The 19112-nt window shown below is 39.8% G+C and overlaps 1 protein-coding gene across 2 annotated transcripts in view; it reads left to right on the top strand.

The window, feature by feature from the left end:
* Window positions 1–15024, top strand: part of LOC111231856 (receptor-type tyrosine-protein phosphatase F-like) — a 76602-nt gene extending 61578 nt beyond the window's left edge. Inside the window, exons 9-17 of one of the 2 annotated variants that reach the window (XM_022759113.1) lie at window positions 3148–3267; window positions 3691–3845; window positions 5094–5379; window positions 6467–6645; window positions 9278–9404; window positions 9812–9937; window positions 10139–10293; window positions 11408–11543; window positions 12106–15024. In XM_022759113.1, coding sequence (XP_022614834.1) covers window positions 3148–3267; window positions 3691–3845; window positions 5094–5379; window positions 6467–6645; window positions 9278–9404; window positions 9812–9937; window positions 10139–10293; window positions 11408–11543; window positions 12106–12174 — 1353 coding nt within the window. In that variant the 3' untranslated portion in view covers window positions 12175–15024. Of the gene's footprint in view, window positions 1–3126; window positions 3268–3690; window positions 3846–5093; window positions 5380–6466; window positions 6646–9277; window positions 9405–9811; window positions 9938–10138; window positions 10294–11407; window positions 11544–12105 lie in introns of both variants that reach the window. The other variant, XM_022759112.1, reaches the window with a different exon arrangement.
* Window positions 15025–19112: the final 4088 nt, after the last annotated feature.

Here is a 19112-nt window from a genome sequence, read left to right as displayed (position 1 = left end):
CATCTCAGGCCTTATTTCCTGTCTGGTTGCCCGGTTTCTCTCAGTGGACTGTCCGTGCTGCAGCCTCGATTCCCGTCCAAGCCTTTGCTCCCTTCCTCCCGACACATAATCTCTGCTTTCTGCCGTACTTTCCCCTGCTCACCTGTGTCAACTCACTTAAAAAAATAAAGAGTTGCTCATTGTCCAATCCTGAGCGGAAGGGGGTGAAGTGTGGTGGACAGCTGTCGTTCATCAACCCAGTCCTCAGACCAAACCAACACCACAGCAAGTCCAAATCATGCAATATAAAAAAACAGCAAAATCAAACATAATAAATATTTTTACATAATGCACCCAAAACTGCTCAGATGTGCAAAATGAGGACAAGTTGATTAAAAAGAACTTAGCTAAAAAAAAAAGTCCCACCTTGACATCCCCCCCTTCCTTTAACACAGTTCGTCCCGACCAATTACTCAGCACAATACCTGGCTGGAGGAAGCCCATAGTTAGCTCGCTGTGATCGCTGCACTTTGAGGTGTTCTGACTCACCAGTGGGGGTGATTGTTGCGATTAATCTGGGAAGCCACCAGGTAGGAGGTGGCAACCGAGTTTGCTGGTCAACCAGTGGAGGTTCTCGTTCAGTGGCACTGTGTTTTCCTGCAGCACATTTAAAGGGCATGGCCTGAGGTTATTGTGATGCAATGTGCGTGTGGGTGCTTCCTTCCTTCCTTCCTAGCAAATCTGCACGCTTAGCTGGTCTGGGTTAAATCTGAGATATACAACAAGATTGATGACAAGATTGTTGATGTGATGACCACATTGAGAGGGAAAATCGCCTCATTAAAAGCTGAGAATGACGCAACCATCAGTCCGTTAAAAAAACAAGTTAAAGCTCAGAATGAAACGCTAAAGGAGTTAGCCCAGGCGAACAAAGGCACTTCAGATTCCACTCAGGAGTTGGAAAATAAAGTTAAATATGGGAAATCTTTAAGGCATATATAAGGGCAGTTTTATGAGGGGTTATATATGTTTCAATCTACTGCTTCTCCAAGGGACACAAAAGAATTTCTAAGCAAATGTAAACTACCAACACTGAATCAGAGTGACTGTAAAATCCTGAGTGCTAAAAATACATGTGAGGAAATAAAAAAATCAGTGGGAATGCTTAAAAATGGCAAGAGCCCAGGTCCTGACGGGTTAGGTAATGAGATGTACAAAATATGTTATGATTTACTTACCCCCTATCTACTTAAAATGTATAATCAGGCACATAGAGATGAGACACTACCACAAACACTTAATGAAGCAGTTATTACTGTAATCCCAAAAAAGGCAAGGATTTAGAGGAGGTTAGTTCATATAGGCTAATCTCCTTACTGAATACAGATCAAAAGATCTTGGCTAAAATACTTGCAAGAAGACTCAGTCCTTGATTTGGTAAACTGGTGCACACTGATCAAACGGGTTTCATCCCCTAAGAGGAACTCCTTTCATAACCTCAGACGTCTTTTTAATATTATGCATTCCCCTAAAATACAGGAGGACTTCATAATACTAAGCTTAGATGAGGAAAAGGCATATGACCAGGTGGAATGGCCGTACCTCTATGCCATCCTGGAAAAGTTCCTAGTTGGTGATGAGTTCATTTTCTGGATCAAGTTACTCTACAGCAAACCCACTGCTAGGATACTTACAAATCAGCAGCTATCTGCTGCATGTTAGGATTTATTGTTTGATTTTGTAAAAGAAGCACTGAATCACCTATTGTGGTTATCTATGCAAGTATATGCTTCATAATAAAAAATATTTGAAACAAGACTACAGGGCTCGGGGCATCACAAGGATGTAGGGGTACTGGTCACCTGGAAACCCCAGAGAGAGATAATCTACCCCAACAACTTCAAATGGATATGAAGTAGAAATGGGTACTATAGGGGCTCGGGTCCAGCCTTAGCACACACACAATGTGGGCAGGTGTCAGTGCTGCACTGGCCATTCTTGGCCACCCAGAGTCCTTTCACTGCTGGGATATCCCATTCTACCGTCTGCACACACCATTGGCTTTCTGCTTGGGAACAATCACTTCGAGGTCATGACTGGTCTCTACAACCAATCTTCCCAGTACACCATTTTGTAGTAGGATGTTGTCCCACTCCCTTAGCAGTCATTTCATATAAGTAGATGATGAGTCAAATACCTCCAGCTGTGGCAATTGTTGCTCCTTCCCTTGTCGTACCTGGGCAAGACCTGGGTTCCTGGCCAGGCTTTGCTCCCGTGTTTTGTCACCTTAGACCACGACCTGATCTGCGTGCCCCACTTCTCTCCTTTGCGCTTGCAACCTGGACAGAGCATCAGCACTTCTATTTTGTATACCTGGGTGGTATTTGATGGTGTACTTGAAGTTAGCCAGCTGGGTCACCCATCGCTCCCAGCCGGGCTGTTTCAAGGTGCACGAACAGGTTGTGAAGAAGGTGAACTTTGCACCATAGAGATAGTCTTTAAACTTCTCTCTAACTGACTAGTTCAGGGCTAACGGCTCTAGCTTAAAGGAGCTGCAGTTCTGGTCTTTGCATTCTGTTGGGTGAAGGCAGCAGCTAGCATAGGCAATTACCTTCTCTTTGTCTCCTTGCACCTGCACCAGTACTGCTCCCAGGCTGTCAAAACTAAAATTGGTGGCTAAAGGGGAAGGAGAGGCAGACTTTGGCTGTGTTGCTAGTTTGGGCATTCTATTGCTGCCCCCACTGCTTGGCCCTAAGCTGTCCTCACCCTCTTCAATGCCATGTTCGTCCTGCTCCTGCCATCTGAAAAACAGCTCTCGCAATCTTAGTATAGATAAAGTACTTGTCTGTGGTGTCAAAAGTAGCTCCAAATTAATCCACCACTTACAATATATGTAATGTGGAGTCAGTTAGAATGACAATCTGTGTGTGTGTGTGTGTGTGTGTGTGTGTGTGTGTGTGTGTGTGTGTGTGTGTGTCTACATAAATTTCAGTAATTGTACTGAAAAGAAATCAAATGTAATATTACTTGATGAAGTAATTAAATCAGGTTTTAACTGCATGGGTAATTGGTAAGCTGTAACCTATTACATTTCAAAAGTAACCTTTTCAAAACTGTAAGAAAACTACTTCTTTCTGTCTTCATCAGTTACACACTGTTTGTGTGCAGGTGAAGTGTGACCAGTATTGGCCCAGTCGAGGCACAGAGACATATGGGATGATTCAGGTCGCCATGCTGGACACTGTGGAGCTGGCTACGTACAATGTACGCTCATTTGCCCTCTATAAGGTGAGAATTCTCTATGTATATTGTATATATGGAGTATGACTGTCTTGGCAGCAAAGCAAAGCATATTTCAGCAGAGGACTAAAAGAGCCCTAAAGATCTTTCAGATATTCACCTTGTTATGATGGAAATCTTTACTTAGTATGATCATAACGATTAGAAAAAGAGCTTAATTGCTTATCATGTTCTGGCTTTTACATGACTGTAATAAATGTATTATCTCTATTTGCCATACTGTACTTTCTGTACTAAGTACTGAATGTTTTCATTCATCAAGAGCAGCATGATGATTGATCAGTTAGCTATTGCAATGCATTTATGTTAATGAATATTTTAATTGATGGCTAATTCCATAATCAAATCATGGAATTTTTAGTGTGTTGAATCATATTTTTTCAACGAGCAAACATGTAAATGCTTGAATAGAATGGCTCGAGTGAAAAGAGAGAGGTTCGTCAGTTCCAGTTTATGGCCTGGCCTGACCATGGAGTGCCAGAGTATCCCACACCAACACTGGCCTTTCTACACAGAGTCAAGGCCAGCAACCCTACAGATGCTGGACCCATGGTGGTCCACTGCAGGTAAACCAGCTGTTACATCAACATAAAGGCATAATTATACTTCAAAATGTGTGTGTTTTCCAATGGCATCACACTGTTGGTTAATTGTGTAACTCTCTGAAATAGACAAACCAACAAGCACATGCACTTTACCTATCAATTGGTCACTTGTGTGGAGATGTGAAAGTAGTATTTTTTCATTCTTTGCACAATTACTTTTGTTCTTGTTCTTGTGAGTGTAACACTGTACACCTCTGGTCTTGAGTACTCATGGGTAGGGATGTCACGATACCAGAAATTTTGTAGTCAATACCAAAACCAGTGAAATTCCACGATTCTCGATAACTATTTCGATACCATGGTAAAAAAAATCATTAAAAAACATAATAAATTCCATGTACTTTCTCTTTCACTCCTTTATTGAAAAATATGAATAAAAAACCTATAAACAAAGAAAAGTGGCATATAGCCTTCAAGAATTTAAAATAAACAATACTGTGCTAAAATATAATAATATTGACATATAATAGATATAACAATAAAATTAAACAACTTTTGACACTGCAAAAAAGAACAGTTACAGTTTTTTGCCACATGGCATGGACTTGGTACCAAAGTATCGGTTCTGGTGACAACCCTACTCATGGGAATGTCATACCACAGTAGGTCAACATATTAGAGGAATATTAACATTGTCAAATTAAAATGACTGTCAAAGCAGGAAAGTATGACTAAACTTCTGTACTATATTTAATCTTATTGATGTTGTTTGACAGATATTTTGAGCACTCAATGATTTAATATGTCATTTGGCTTTAGATAAAAGTATGTTACACAAGCACACAAGCACTTACAAACCAAGGCCATTGCAAATTGAGTTGGCCATCCATTAACAATCAGACTTTTTTGAAAATTGTATACATTTTCAAATACCCAAAAAAGATACAGAAGCTGTAGTAACTTGCATTGAGCCCAGTCAGTTAGCAAGACTAGTCAACAAACACCTGTGATTTATCCCCATTTGTATGATACATTTGGTGAAGTGAGCAAGATGTGCAGAAGACACGATTCTTGGAGGTAAATCAGGGAGGCAGTGGCAAATAAGAGGCTATGACAGCAAGCTTTTCATTTGCATTTAGACATGGTCAACAACACATCACAACCTTTTTCCTTTGGTACCTTCTTAAAGGTAACAGAGGAAACATACAATACTATACTTAACCCACAATTATGAAGTGTCAATCATATTTTCTCTTTGTGCTCTGTCAGTGCTGGTGTGGGCAGAACAGGATGTTTCATTGTGATTGAAGCCATGCTGGAGAGGATGAAACACGATAAGTCGGTAGACATTTATGGTCATGTGACATGTATGCGAGCTCAGAGGAACTACATGGTGCAGACAGAGGATCAGTATATATTCATCCATGAGGTCCTGCTAGAAGCTGCAGCATGTGGCAATACAGAAGTCCCCGCACGCAACCTTTACACCCACATCCAGAAGCTCACCCAGATCCCTCTTGGAGACACTGTCACCACTATGGAACTGGAGTTTAAGGTAGCTACCTTTTCGTTTGTGATTGTGTTATTGAGTTGAACTGCATTTTTGTCTTCAAGAGCTTAACTTCTGAGCTTCAGAAGGAGAAGGAGAAACTGATAGAGTTTAGGAGGGAAAAAGCATCTTACTTCATATATATATATTTTGAATATGATAAAATGCAATTTATGTTAAGTTGGTGACTCTGAGGCCTAAAGTCATTGAGTATGACCTTATAATAAGAATGATGTGAGGAACCAAAAGTCTCAGGAATACCATAGCTGTTGCATCCGTGTTGACCATTTTGACCAGTTTTTTCATGAAGTCTGACTTCACGGAATTACAATAAAATACTAAATGGCTGGTATGCCCCTTTAACTACAGTGGAAGTTTAGGAAGAGGGAAGATTTCCCTCTTCATCCTGTATAACAGAGATGAATTCTGTTTCAGAGGAGGAGCCATAGAATGGGATGAACTACTCCACCATCCCTGATTACTTTCTCTGCTCTTAGTGACTCCACAGTGATTTAACAAGTCCTGTCTTGGGGGGGCATGTCACAACCTAAATATGCTGCTTGTTCAAGCAAGCAGGATGGCTGTAAATCCAGACAGAGCATAATTAGGTTTTAAACCTCAGCTTACAGCAAATTGTCAAAATGACACTTGCCCTTGCAGTGCAGAGGAATCACATTTGACCTGTCCAAAAAACACAATCAATTGGAAAGTTGCTTTCGAAAGTTTTATTATTCTGGGTTTGATATGCATTGGCACTAGCCTGTCTACGTCAGCTCTCAGTAAATGTGAGTGGGGTTTTTTTTGATTTATCAATGTCTACAGAATGAGTTTCAACGGACATCAGAACTTTTTTTTAACTCAGAGAACAAAGACGATTGGCTCAAAGCGCATAATTTTCACGCCTCAATAAGTGGCTCCCAGTGGCCTTTAACAACCTTGTTCACACACAACACTCTGCTCTTTTTAAGTGCTAATACAACCAGTCTTGGCAGAGGTGGACAAGCTTGTGACACTGCAGTGCAGTCACCTCTTGGCTGTGGATTGGTGGTCTGAGGAGAGTCAGAGACATGTTTTCTCTTCTCTGTGTCTGCAGAAACTTGCCAATTCTAAAGAACATACCTCAAGATTCATCAGTGCCAACCTGCCATGTAACAAATTCAAAAACCGCCTGGTGAACATCATGCCTTTTGAGTCTACCCGTGTCTGCCTACAACCAATCAGAGGGGTGGAGGGCTCTGACTACATAAATGCCAGCTTCATTGACGGATACCGGTGAGTTCACATAAATCATTTCAGTGTTTTAACTAACATCTGTTAACGTCGAGACCTTTACCTCTGTGTGTCACTTTTATTACTTCCAAAAAGGGGTTCATCACAGTGTATGTGTTCATGGTGATGAAGGAATACAGTTCAACAGTTGGATTTTTGGATTTTTCAAGAAAAAGAAAAATCATTCAAGGGTTAATTGTCTTATGAAATAAACAATGAAATAAATGAAAAGAAGACCTTGTTATATGTTAGTACATGTGCTCCTGTATGTATCAACACACTTGTGTGACAGCGAAAGTTTGGAGTCTGGCTGATTTGCTAATACAACCATCAGCACTGACATTGTTCTATGTCAGCTAAACTGTGAATCACAAAGAAGCATATCTTTTACAAAAATGTAAACACTAATTGGTAATATTTTTCAGTGCACTAGCAGAGTAAAGCAGAGGTTAATGAGTCAGGACTCCCCTTTTACTTGCACTTGTAGGGTGGGTGTATCTTGCAGGGTGGGTGTATCTTGTTCTCCATTGTCAGCACCTAATAAAGTCCCCTGGTCAGCCCCACCTAAGGGGAGGACGGAGAAAGAGGCAAGGGTGTCTTGTAATTCCTCTCTAATTCCTATTGCAGTAATTAAGAGTGGAGTGCGATACAGGGAGCTCCAGCATTCTCTTGAGCTCAGCCTTTAAAGTGCACATTGCGGATTAGGCTAGATTAAGATGAGGGGGATAGACATGATTATGATGATTAGTGGAGGTGTCCAGTGACAAGCTGTTGTCAATCACTTCAGTGCCTGTGGTGAAAGATAGAAAGCCAGAAAGCTATCAGTATATATAGCCAGCAGTATATCATTACCTCTACATTAGAGAAGACAGTTTAAACCACATATTATTTTGTCATATCACACTGTTATGATTCATTTAGAAGAACCTACTAAAATGTCAAAATGTTGATTGGTTTTAATGTGACTAAAGGAATATTCTATAATTCTGTATTTATTAAAACTTAAATGAGTCACACTTCTGAGTTTGATTTATCTGATCAGTCTGATATTTTTTGATAATTATATAGTAACATTGGCTTGTTAAAACTATCTAAGGTTTTGGATGCTTATTAGTAGCCAAACTATTTGTGTTCTTGAATGCACAGAGGTCAGTAATGATGCACTTCTTAACTTCTTAACTGCCAACATCTGACCTTAAACAAACTCATCCAGGATCAACTGCTGCTGGTCAAATTTCATCTAATCATTCAGCAGTGGTGAGCCAGAACAGCCAGCAACAGACAGCAGCTTTGGTTCCTAAGTTCATATTTGGCTGTTGTTTTATGGTATTTAAATAACAGTTTTAGTGCTTGTTGCACTGAGAGCTGGACAGGGATGGACACATAACCAAAAACAACACTGCCTCCGGCCATCAATGGCAGACACAAATGATAGACCAGGTAACAGAAATGCTCAGTATGTGTAGCACTCAGGCACACAGGTTTGAGAGAATTACCCAAGCCTTCTGCTGCATGGTTCAACACTGCTCCCTAGTGATTGCATCCTGTATGTACTCCAGTGGATTGCCCAGAGTTTGGCTTAGCAGCTGGGATGGAACCTTTTTTTTTAACACTGCTGCCAAAAAGGGTCTGTATTCAAGCAAAACCATTTAAATATCAATGCATATGTTCACAAAAGCTGACTCACCAAATTTACTTTAAGGGGGGTATATAAAATTTAACATTTAACATCTGAGATGTTAGAGATGTTCCTTCAAGAGTTGTGGGATGAACTTGAAGCTATTAAAATGATGTGGTGAATTAATTCAGTTTTTTAGTATTAGTATTGCAGGGTTACTGTTAGTACCAATAATTCTTAATGAACATTATAGGTTATTTGTAAATTATCAAATGTTTGCATTTTTTAAGATAACAAGCAAGAGCAAAGATTTTATTTAGATTTTCAATTTACATACACAAAACTAGCCAAAGAAAGTGACCCCAATGCCCAAGCTGCTTATCTTGTGTCAGTTGGTTTTTGATAGTTTGGGTAATTTCATACTTTTTTGGGAATATGCACTGCTAAAGTACATTATCAGCTGACCTTAAGACAGGTCCTATGTTATATGTTGTAGAGGGGAATGTTTTGTAATAGGGGAATAAAAATTGCATCATATTGCAATTAGCCCCAAATTTTATTTAAAAGAAGTCAGCGGCAAACAGAAAAGTTTTATGCTTTTTGAGATAAATTGAGTTGTTTAAAAATTTAGTCCTTTATTACTTTGGTTGATATTATGTTTAAATGGCACATGTTTTGGATTTAAATAAATCATTACCAATTATGACATAAGATGTCACATATACACTCATTTTTACCCATGGGTTCATCTGGCCATGCATGTTCACAAACAAAAGTCATCTAATCGCAGCCAAGTAAAACAAACTAAACAGCAGAATGTTAAAGATTTTTGATTGTTTATGATGACATATATGACTTGATGTCATAACTTACCACAGCATCATTTTTCATCTGCCATCACCTAATTTTTTTTACAGTATAATGAAATGTTGCACCGGAACCACTGCTAGGGCTGAACAGAAAGAAAGCTGAAATGGAAACCAATTGAGGAGTAAACACGTCTGTTCCAATTTGCAGGCAGCAGAGAGCATACATGGCCACCCAGGGCCCATTAGCCGAGACCACAGAGGACTTCTGGAGAATGTTGTGGGAACACAACTCTACCATTGTAGTCATGCTCACCAAACTCCGTGAGATAGGACGGGTAAGACATCGCAGTATTATTATTATTATCATTATTATTATTATCATTGTTATTGTTATTATGGTATTATGTTATCATATAACATAATTTTCTCAAGTGTAAAACAAACTGACTAAAATTAAAGCCTTAAATCATATCAAAAAGATAAAAGAATAGTGGTTTTACACCTCTGACAAAAAGCAAAGTCTGTGTAAATGTGTTACTTCAGCCTATGTTTTTTTTTTTACATTTTAGGCTGAATTAGCACACACACACAAAGTGGGGTCTGAGGAACAACATTCATTTGCTGCCTGTTTTTTGATTTTTACAGTCTATATAATTATGGTGGTTTTTCTTTGGTCAAAAAGTCAGATGTCTTGTTCAAATGCACTACATGTTTTGATACATACTTTCTGTCCATTCTTTAGGAAAAGTGCCATCAGTACTGGCCTGCTGAGCGCTCTGCACGCTACCAGTACTTCGTTGTGGACCCCATGGCTGAGTACAACATGCCTCAGTACATCCTGAGAGAGTTCAAAGTCACAGATGCCAGGGTAGGCTCACCTCAGCAATATATAGGCCTATATATCTCTCTGTTCTAGGTTTGTGAGCTAATGCCTAGAATTACAGGAATACAGGAATACCTTAGTCCGTAATAATGCATCACCCCCAACACTGGTCTCTACTTCATCTAACAGAAGTGGGCTGCAGAATTACTTACAGTCTCTGTCCTCATTTTCCTGTGTGTTTGTCAGGATGGTCAGTCGAGGACCATCAGGCAGTTTCAGTTCACTGACTGGCCAGAGCAAGGAGTGCCAAAAACTGGGGAGGGATTCATTGACTTCATCGGCCAAGTCCATAAAACTAAAGAGCAATTTGGACAAGATGGACCAATCACTGTGCACTGCAGGTAATTGTGTGTGTGTGTGTGTGTGTGTGTGTGTGTGTGTGTGTGTGTCTGTGTGTGTGTGTGTGTGTGTGTGTGTGTGTGTGTGCGAGTGAGTGTGAGTGAGTGAAAGTATCATGTTTACTAAAGGAGGCATAAGGCACATTAGACAAACCGAGCAGGAGAGAGGGAGGGAGAGAAAGAACTCATTGGTAACTGCTAAAGAAACTATCAGATCTGAATAGCATATAAACAACAGAAACACCAGCAGCACAGCAATTTAGGTAATCTGTGCACAGAAAACTTTCTCAGTCTTGACCTGGGTTGTGTCTAACATTAACGGTAACATTGACGGTAAGAAGGCAATTAATTTGATCAATTGACTAATATATCAATTTTTATGTTATTACTGTTTTTATTACTGTTTATTACTGCAATTCAATTTAAACTAGAAGGACCGCCAACCAGCCAAGTTGCACAAAATTTGGTCACAATTTCCCCTTCCTGAGTTACAGTATTGAAAAAAAGAGGTGCTTTTGCAGAACATTATGATGTCCCAATGAAGTTGACCTTTGACTGTTTGGATATTAAAGGTCATCACTTAATTTTATCCTTAAAGACATTTTAATTAAATTATGTCATAATTAGTGTATGAATTCATGAGTTATGGCCAAAAACATGTTTTGTTAGGTCACAATGACTTTGACCTTTTCCCACCAAAATCTAATCAGTTCATCCTTGAGTCCAAATGAATGTTTGTGCCAAATTTTAAGAAGTTCCCTCAAGCCAAAGAGGGAGGATATCCAGAGATACAACCATACAGACAGATGGATGGACAACCTGAAAACACAATGCCTCTGGCTGTCGCTGGCATAAAAGTGACAGTGTTTGACAGAATGGACAATATACTTATTGTCCATACTTATTGTCCTCCTGCTGTCAGGATCTATTGGAGATTCTCTGAAGTTCTGATTTTATCCTGACTTTTATAAAAGTCAACACATTGAGGACCATCAGGCAGCTTCAGTTCACTAGCCATGTGATACAGGCTGTCAGGCCCGGGGGTCATGTTGACTTATCTTTCAGATGTATGTGCATGGTGATTTGTAATGGGGTTCTAATAATGTGTGTCAATTAGTGCTGGTGTTGGGCGGACTGGTGTGTTCATCACCTTGAGTATCATCCTGGAGAGGATGAGGTATGAGGGAGTGGTCGACCTCTTCCAGACTGTCAAGATGCTCCGTACTCAGAGACCAGCCATGGTGCAAACAGAGGTATGATACCCTGCTGCTGAGTGAATGAGTAACAGGACATAAAAGAAAACATAAGAACATGTTATGTAAATAAGAAGAGAATATAGCACAGTTGAAAGATTCCAGCATGTTGAAGTCATGTTGAGGTCAATGTTTGTTTGAAAATACGAAGAAACCCAGATGAACAAACTTCAGAAAACACAGCAGCAAAGCATGTCAAGAAAATGTAAGAATGGATGTTAAATGTGTCAGTAATGTTTCTGCTGTGTGTTGATGCAGTGTTTCTCCCATTAAATGAAAAATGTTGCTCCATATAAATCGGCAAATATGTTGTTACAATTTCACCATATCAATTTAATAGTGTTTTGTTCACTGCGTCTTTCCACTGCCCCCAAAGTTACATTCCACTTGTACATTTTTGAGGTTATAGCAGTTTGCAACATTTTTATAATTAGCAGACAAGAGCAAACATACATCCTACCGAAGTCCTACCTGAAATATTCTCATGACTATATCTATTACTGCTTTAATTTCTACTTTCCACTTACAAACTGACCAAAATATTGTTTTTTTTTTACACTAGGACCAGTACCAACTGTGCTACCGAGCTGCTCTGGAGTACCTGGGAAGTTTTGATCACTATGCAACATAGCCCTACCCAGAAAGACACCCTCAGAAAACTTTCTGTCTCCTCTGAGTCGTATCCACCCAGTTACATCAGTCCCTGCGGCCTGATGAGGAGGTTACAAGGAGGACTGCTGAAGAGGTGACCACAGCACAAAACAGGAGAGATTAGAAGACAGAGGAGAGGGGACAGGATGACCTCCTGCTGGACTGGTGCCACAGACTCAAGACCAATACCTCCAAAACACCAACCCTGAAAGACTCAGAGTCATGCCTCATTCTGGTTCTTGACTGAATACTCTCATCACCCTCTAATTTCTGCCTCGTCCTAATATATATATAGTCTTCATTACTTATTGTCATGAATATTTAGAAATTATTTTGTATCACTTACACTGGTCTTAATGTTTTGGGGTTTTTTTTGCTTATCTTTATAGTATTTTTATTAGCACAAAGGACATGTATTTTCAACATGCTCAAAGATTAACACTGGAGAGCATATACTCACAGCTGCTAATATTCTAATGTTATCATTACTCAGTTGGCCCTGTGTAGAAGGAAATGTGGGTTCTGACTTCCTGTCTTGACATCAGACAGAATGGTGATGAAAATATGCTGGCAGTACAGAGTTTTTTGTCCATAACCGTTGACTGATTGTCTCACAGCCTCAGAGAACTGAAGACCTCCAACAAAAGAAATGTAAATCTATTGGAGAGGTTGTATGCACAAAAGTTTTTAAAGTTATTTTTCTGCATTTTTTGCCTTTATTTTGATAGGTGCAGAGAGTCAGGGAAGTCAGGCAGAGAGAGAGGGAATGACGCAGCATTGCGAAATAAGTGTGATGACATAAAATGCAGATCACATGATCCATGGATGAAAAAGAAAAGAAATCCATTATGAGACACCAATTTATAATAAGATGTTTTCTTCTGAGAGCATTAAACCAAGACTCAAGGCTGAACTTAAATAGAATTGATTTAGTTGCTTAACTCTTTTTGTCAACTAAATCCATGGAAAGACTTAATGTGGTAATCTGTCTCTCAATAATTTACTAAAGATAATAACTCCAAGCTGTTCCTATTGAAAAACATTTTTGAGTTTAAAAAAGGGTTCAGTAGTTTCCACAACAGTTAACATTGGCAGGTTTTGGGAAATGTTCCTCAAACTAGAGTAAATAGTACATTTGTTGGGGACTATATTCAGCAGCAGATTAATCCACTTTTGGTGCTCTAGTGTTTATTTGGGGCAGCAGGACTTTGTGTATGATTGAGTCAAAACAGTACAACGTGGAACATGTCTAACAGTGTGGTTCACTGATGTATTTTCAATAGTTATTGGACAGCAATGGAGCTTTATAGCTCAAGTGGAATAAGAGATCAGGTTTTGATATACACGCAATACTTATTAGTGGAATCAGTTCATTGTTTGGCTGGGTCTGCATATGGGATTTCTTGACAGAACAAATATTTATCAAAAAAAAATTTTTTTTTAAATCAAAAACATATCAGAATTTTCCTTTAAACAAAGTTTAAATGTAAAGACCCAAATTTTGTTAGAACAGTCCACAGCTGAATTTTAAATCATCAACAGTGAGTTTGGAAGAAATGTAAGAATTTGGGGGCACTATTAGAATATATTATATAAAGAATTACCGCCTCTGCCAACCAGCCAAATTGCAGGAAATATGGTGGACAACAAGCTCCCCCTCATGAGTGACAGCATTGAATAATAGCCAGTTCAGAACATTATGACCTTTGACCTTTATCCTTATAGGCTTTTGAGCTTAATTGTGTCAGTATAGTGTTAGTATTCATGAGTTTTGGCCAGTGTTTTGTGAGGTCACAGTTTGACCACCAAATTCTAAACAGTTTATCCAAGTGAATGTTTGTGCCAGATGTAATGGAATTCCCTCTGGGTGTTCCAGATAAGAACATGAGCTCACCGTGACCTTGAACTTTGACCCTTTCCCACCAAAATGTAATATGTTCATCCTTGAGTCTAAGTGGACATTTGTGTCAAATTTGAAGAAACTCCCTCAAGACTGAGGTATCTCGTTCACGAATGTGACAGAAGGACAACCTGAAACATAATACCCTCTCAAATACCTTTAGGTTGCTGTCAGCCAACCAGATTTTTTATGGTTAGAAAATGCTATGTCTAACTTTTGTAACATTTAATCTGGTTTTCTGTCCTCATACTCATTTCACATTTTTAGATATTGTACACAAGTAAAGTAAATGTTGTCAAGTAAATGGACTGCATTTTCTTTTCTAGTTTTCACAATCACTCAAAGTTGTGAAACTACACTACTACTCACATCCATCCATTCACAGACACATTCATACAGTGCATCTCTATTAAATACACTCAAGGACCATTCGACATGTGGACTGGAGGAGCCAGGGATTGAACCACCAACCTTCTGATTAGTTACCTCCCACTCTACCTCCTGAGCCACAGCCGATGCAAGTTAATACAGTATGGACAGTCATCATGGACCACATGTACTGAAAACATGACTGTTCAAAGTGAGGTGGATGATTTAGTGATCCCCACACATCTGTCCCACTCATATAACTTACATATTACATATTATAACTATTACATGTAACATATTATACATGTTAACATCTTTCTGTTTGCATACATGAATCTATATACACATGGATCCCATTTCATGATATATTACAGCTCAATCACTGTGTTGAGCAGCATCATTGTTCAGTGGTGGATCTCTGGTTCTCTTGACCTCTGGTTTTTCACTGGAAGAGATGACAGTTTGGGATATAGTGGTGTTACCTGAAGTAACATATCTGTTTTCTATCTGTTAATAAAAAGCAGAGAAAATGTCTTGAAAATCTTAGTTAATAAAGTTGAATTACCAGGTTTTTAATATAAAATGGGTAGTTTCTTCTCTTCAAGCTGACACTTACCAGATTTGCAGTCCACTTTGCTTCTGTGAGCATGAAAGATGGTAAGAATAATGAAGAGTCAGTCGTATCTCCATTAGCCCTTGTTCTCTCTTTTGTTGCCGTTATCAGTGTTTCATATTTTTGATGAAAGTGAACATTTATCTGTGTTAATCTATATACACTCCTGATCAAAATCTTAAGACCAGTTAAAAAATTGCAAGAATTTACATTTTGCACTGTTGGATCTAAAGAACGTTCTAAGTAGAGCTTCAAAATGCAAAAAGAAGAAATGGGAACAAGAGACCAAAAGTTTTGAGCAGGCAATTTATTGAAAACAACAATTTAACTGAAATAGGCTGTTCATCAGCTGATCAAAAGTTTAAGACCATAGCTCAAAAAAACCCGAAAACCCCCTAAAACAGAAATTAAAGTGTCAAAAACGGACTCAGTAATGAGTAGCTCCACCATTATTGTTGATCACTTCAAAAATTCGTTTTGGCATGCTTGATGCGAGTGTTTCCAAAAGGCTAGAGAGAATGTTGCTCCAAGTGGTGAAGATGGCTTCACGAAGGGCATCCACTGTCTGGAACTGATGTCCATTTTTGTAAACTTCCCTTGCCATCCATCCCCAAATGTTCTCAATTGGATTTAGATCAGGGGAACACGCAGGATGGTCCAAAAGAGTGATGTTATTCTCCTGGAAAAAATTCTTGGTCAGACGGGCATTGTGAATTGTAGCGTTGTCCTGCTGAAAAACCCAGTCATTACCACACAGACGAGGGCCCTCAGTCATGAGGGATGCCTGCTGTAAACATCTCCACATAGCCAGCTGCTGTTTGACACCCCTGCACAACCTGGAGCTCCATTGTTCCATTGAGGGAAAAAGCACCCCAGATCATGATGGCGCCCCCTCCACTGTGTCGTGTAGAAAACATCTCAGGTGGCATCTCCTTGTCATGCCAGTAACGTTGGAAGCCATCAGGGCCATCAAGGTTAAATTTTTTCTCATCAGAGAATAATACTTTCTTCCAACTGTCGGGGCGTCGAGCAGTGGGTCACACCGAAAAAGAGAGAGAAGGCGGTGTTGATCGGCCAGTCGTCACTCTGTAAATGCCTGGAGTTCTACAAAAGATAAACTGAAACTTCAGAATCGATCTCATCACACAAGTATCGATCAATAACCATACAACGTTAGTATCGATACTATCGATATTTAAATCGATCTCGCCGCACCCCTAGTTATCACACACTGTAGCCATGTTTACCTGTGCTCAGAAGCGCTGTCTGTGTCCTGACCTCAGAAAAAGTACGTTATGACTCAAGTCTAAAGCGGTCCGCGGACGCGGGAAGAGCGGAGGAGCCCTTAGCTAGCTAGCTAGCAGGCTAAAATATTCAAACACTGACAAGCCAACATAAAAATAAAAAGTTAATTAATCATATACATACCCCAAGGGTCCCACGTCCATCAATTGTCTCATCAAATGAGCACCAAGACGTACCAGTCGAGGTGTGTTGTCCAGGAACCTGTTCTTGCTGCTGCCTCAGAATTCAAGTACAGGCACTCTGACTCACCTGCTGAGCATGCGAAAATATTTGCAAGCTGACCTCCTATTACCGTAAATTTTTGCTTAGTTGGTACAGTCAATTCAGTTGTTGTGTTAAATTACTTGAGTAATGGATAATATTTACTTATCAAAATGAAGATACATAATTACAAACAAACATCAGTAACACATTAAATAAAAGGTGACATTTTAAAGTAAAAGCACTGAAATAATATTTCCTTGTAAAATTTAAACAAATAATCAAGGTTATAATTAAGACCAAAAAATCCTTTTTTTCAGTGTGTATGACTTCGAATGGACTGCCTGTAGCATAAGAAGCATTCAATGAATGCTTTAACGTTTCAGTACAAACTGACATAACATTACAGATCTATTATATTATTAATATATGATCTATCTATTACCCCCTGACAAATCTTAAGAGTTAAAAATTGCAAGAATTTTACATTTTGCATTGTTGGATCTTAAGAAGGTTCTAAGTAGAGCTTCAAAATGCAAAAGAAGAAATGGGAACAAGAGAAAAAAAAATTGAGCTTGCAATTTATTGAAAACAACCAATTTAACTGAAATAAGCTGTTCATCAGCTGATCAAAAGTTTAAGACCACAGCCTTTAAAAGCCAAAATCTGTGCAAAAATCTGGATTCCATGTCATTTTCTGTCAAGTAATCACACTGTCAAGATCTCTTGATGGCAAAGGCAAAAAAATCTCACTGTCTTTGAACGTGGTAGGATTGTTGAGCTGCATAAACAAGGCCTCTCACAATGTGCCATTGCTGCTGAGGTTGGACGCAGTAAGACAGTCATTTTGCATTTCTTAAAAGATCCTGAGGGTTATGGAACAAAAAAATCAAGAGTGGTAGACCATAAAAATCTCACCAGCACTGAGCGAGGATCCGAATGGCTGTCCGTCAAGACACGGGACGATCTTCGTCCCAAATTAAGGCCATTACTGGTGCTGACTGCAGCCCAATAACCATCAGAGCGGCATCTGCGAAGAAAGGCTTCAAAAACGAAAAACGTCTTCAAAGGCCACGTCTCCTTCAACGCCACAAAATTGCCCATTTGGACTTTGCAAGGGAGACCAAACATGGGACATTCAAAGTTGTGTAGCAGCATAAGAGGAAGCTGCTCTTGATTGATAGCCAGCTGTAGCCGATAATTGGTCCAGCGTCATATAAAAGCGGCAGTCTGTCACCTGCTCTGTCTTGTGCTCCCTCATTGCGTCATTTCCGGACGGATGATTGTTTGCCCCTTCAGAGCGGCAACGGTGGGCTGTGTTTGCTGTTGGACTTAGCGTCTTCTGTATTGGTAGGTGTCCTTCTCTCTCTCTGCCATTGCTGTCGTTCTGCTGCGCTAAATGCTGGTGTGGTTACAGGTGAATGCGGTAGCCGTGCAGGTCTCGCTCGTCTCCTCACTCCCATATGCCTGTGTGAACTCTAAAAAGGTAAGCATTTGTTATTGCTGCTTCCCACAATTCTTCAATTTTAGCCTTAGCAATGCTAATTTAGTTTTTTTGTTAAATATTAGGAAGTCATCAGCTGACAGAATCCACCGGTTGTGACGTCACCACCAGCTGACTTGAGCCGCTGCTGTTTCGTCTCCTGCTTGCTTGCTTTGTGTCCTGTTCCGTGTTCACAGCTCCTTGCTGGCTTGCTCCTTTGCTGTGTTTGCTGCTGTTTGTCTGCGCTGCTGCGGGCTCTCCATCTCGCTCAGTTACCCGCTCGGCCTTGGTTGGTCGACTGCTCCGCTCTCTCCATCTTCGCTCAGTTACCGGCTCGGCCTTGGTTGGTCGGCCGCTCCAGCTCTCCCTCCCGCTTTGCCTGCTGTGCGGTGCTTGCTGCTGGGCTGCGGGTGACTGACAGCTGCCTTACACAGCCATTGGGTTTGCATAGGACTGTGGCAATACGGTGTAGAGTGTTTTTTTTTTTTTTATTATTTTATTTCATTTCGGGCAGTTTTAGTTTAGTTGTTACCTGCCCATTTTTTCTCATTCTGTAAGTTTTTATTTGTTGATTATTTTTGTAGTAATTTGTCCTTTTTTTTTTTTCAGTTGCTGTCAGGCCAGTGGTGGTGCTGGTGACCCGGGTGGTGGTGTCCCTTCCTTCTGTGTGCTGTGTCCTGGGATTTTTGGGTGATTTCACATTGTGTGTGTGCTTTCCACGTGTGTTTGAGGGTCTGATTATTTTCACCTTAATATTATTTTGTATTTGGTAGACTCCCACCTCCTCTCACTAGCTCCTGCCCACACCCATAGGCCTCAGCTCCTGAATTTATTTCCTTTTTTTTTCTTGTTTTGTATGGTTAGATTTTATAGTCTTTTAGCGTATTTTTGAAATAAAGTGTATTTTTTGTTGTAAGTACTTGGACTCATGTCTTTTGCCTGAAGTATACGAACCTGTGTCCCATTATTGTTAATGGTGAATAATTCCTTGGTGAAATTCCAAGGTGGCGTTGTCAGGCAATTAAAATAGAATTTGGATCGGTGTGC

The sequence above is a fragment of the Seriola dumerili genome, unplaced genomic scaffold (genome assembly GCF_002260705.1).
Source record: "Seriola dumerili isolate Sdu_G_001 unplaced genomic scaffold, Sdu_1.0 BDQW01000319.1, whole genome shotgun sequence".
NCBI classification, from domain to species: Eukaryota; Metazoa; Chordata; class Actinopteri; order Carangiformes; family Carangidae; genus Seriola; species Seriola dumerili.
The sequence above is the reverse complement of the archived record's forward strand: the minus strand, read 5'-3'. Positions and strand labels throughout refer to the sequence as shown.